Below are 1,903 nucleotides of genomic sequence, written 5' to 3' on the forward strand. Positions count from 1 at the left end.
TTTTTATCAAAGCCAATGGGAGATATGCATTCACTTTCAGTGAATGTGAGTTATATGTGGGGCCTGTAGCTTGAAGCAGTCTCCTTAGCACTTTGGTATATGATATATGCCAAACTTCTGGAGATTTATTAAGAACAATTTAATGACATTTCTAAGGATTCAGTCAACTTTTTATCAAAGCCAATGGGAGATATGCATTCATTTTCAATGAATGTGAGTTATAAGTGGGGCCGGTAGCCTGATGCAGTCTCCTTAGCACTTTTTTTTTTAATGTTTATCTCATTCCTTTTCCCAAGGAAATGAAGACAGTGAAAGAGAGAAACCACACAGCACTGACAGAATTCATCCAGCTGGGGTTTGGAAGTGGTCTGGGGCTCAAGGTGGGCCACTTTGTGGTATTTCTGGCGATTTACATGACAACCGTTCTGGCAAATACCATTATGGTCTTCCTCATTGGCACCAGCTCTTGCGTGCACACTCCCATGTACTTCTTCCTCATGAATCTCTCACTCTTAGACCTATGCTACTCCTCCAGCATCGCCCTCAAGACCATGGCGAGCTTCCTAGCAGGCAGCAAAACCATTTCCTTCATTGGAGGTGCCACCCAATTCTTCTTCTTCGATCTCTTTGCTGCTACCGAGGCGTTCATGCTGGCAGCTATGGCGTATGATCGATACACCGCCATCTGCAACCCAATCCTGTATCCCATCGCCATGTCCAAGCAGGTTTGTGTTCAGTTGCTGGTGGGTTCCTATGTTTGCAGTGGTGTAAACTCCATGGTGCAAACAGTCTATACCTTTACTCTGTGCTTCTGTGGGTCCAATGAGATTGATCACTTCTTCTGTGACTTTACACCCCTGATAAGCCTCTCATGCACCAACACAGACATCAATGAACTGGAGATGTTCACTTTATCTGGCCTCCTCATCATGAGCACTTTCATGGTCATTCTTGTCTCCTATGCCTACATCATCTCCGCCATCTTCAGGATTCGCTCTGCTGAGGGCAGACACAGAGCCTTCTCCACCTGCACCTCCCACATGATGTCCGTAACTTTATTTTGTGGGACTCTTACCTTCATGTATGCTCAGCCCAGTTCACTATCTGCTCCAGCTCAGAGCAAAATGGTGTCTGTGTTTTATACCCTGGTCATCTCTATGTTGAATCCTCTCATCTATAGCCTGAGGAACAAGGATGTGAAAAAAGCTTTCAGAAGAACCATCAGCTCAGTGTTTCTAAAATGAACCTTCTGTCTGAACATTGAGCTAAATAATCCTTTGGGTTATCGAAATACCAGTACTGTAACAGTCATAATCTATCTATCTATCTATCTATCTAATCTAGCTCGGTAACTAAACTAGCAGTTCCCTTTGTATTCCTCTCTCTCTCTAAATTTGTATACCACTCACAATACCAGAGTATGCCATTATAAGAGTGATTTAAAAATAAATTGATCAACCCTCTGTGTATCTAGGTTACATTTTTTCACATTGTTATCTGTTCTTGTACCTTAGGGAGTGTTTGAGATGTGTGTCAGAATTTCACCACTGGTGTATTATTGCTGATCCAAACACTGGAACTCAAGAATAATCTGGCTTAATGTGTGTGTGTTTGAGTGTGTGTGTGTGTGTCCACGTATGTGTGGTTATATCACACTTTACTGCCTGACCCCAGCAACTAATCTCCATGCTATTTGCCAAAGGAGGTAATATAGGATTTTCTGAAGTACTGCATGTTGCAGTTAATTACAAAACATTTGTGGATGAAAAAATCAGACTTAGGTTGAAGAAATCATTTGGCAAATTGGAGTTGAGTTTGCCAAATTTTAGTCAGTTAAACAGAAAATAAACCAGTTTTATTTTTAAATCAAAACAGTTCCTTTCAACCTTTTATAAAGGAAATA

General features: G+C 41.4%; 1 protein-coding gene across 1 annotated transcript; it reads left to right on the forward strand.

Annotated features, from left to right (window-relative positions):
• Positions 1–299: 299 nt before the first annotated feature.
• On the forward strand, positions 300–1,244 carry LOC116822021 (olfactory receptor OR9H1-like). The gene has a single exon (XM_032775575.1). The coding sequence runs from the start codon at positions 300–302 to the stop codon at positions 1,242–1,244; it is 945 nt and encodes a 314-aa protein (XP_032631466.1).
• Positions 1,245–1,903: the final 659 nt, after the last annotated feature.

Source organism: Chelonoidis abingdonii, chromosome 14 (genome assembly GCF_003597395.2).
Source record: "Chelonoidis abingdonii isolate Lonesome George chromosome 14, CheloAbing_2.0, whole genome shotgun sequence".
In the NCBI taxonomy this organism is placed as follows: Eukaryota; Metazoa; Chordata; order Testudines; family Testudinidae; genus Chelonoidis; species Chelonoidis abingdonii.

Bases quoted from the DNA above. Each gene is read 5' to 3' on its own strand.
- LOC116822021 (XM_032775575.1), top strand. From the start codon at position 300: ATGAAGACAGTGAAAGAGAGAAACCACACAGCACTGACAGAATTCATC.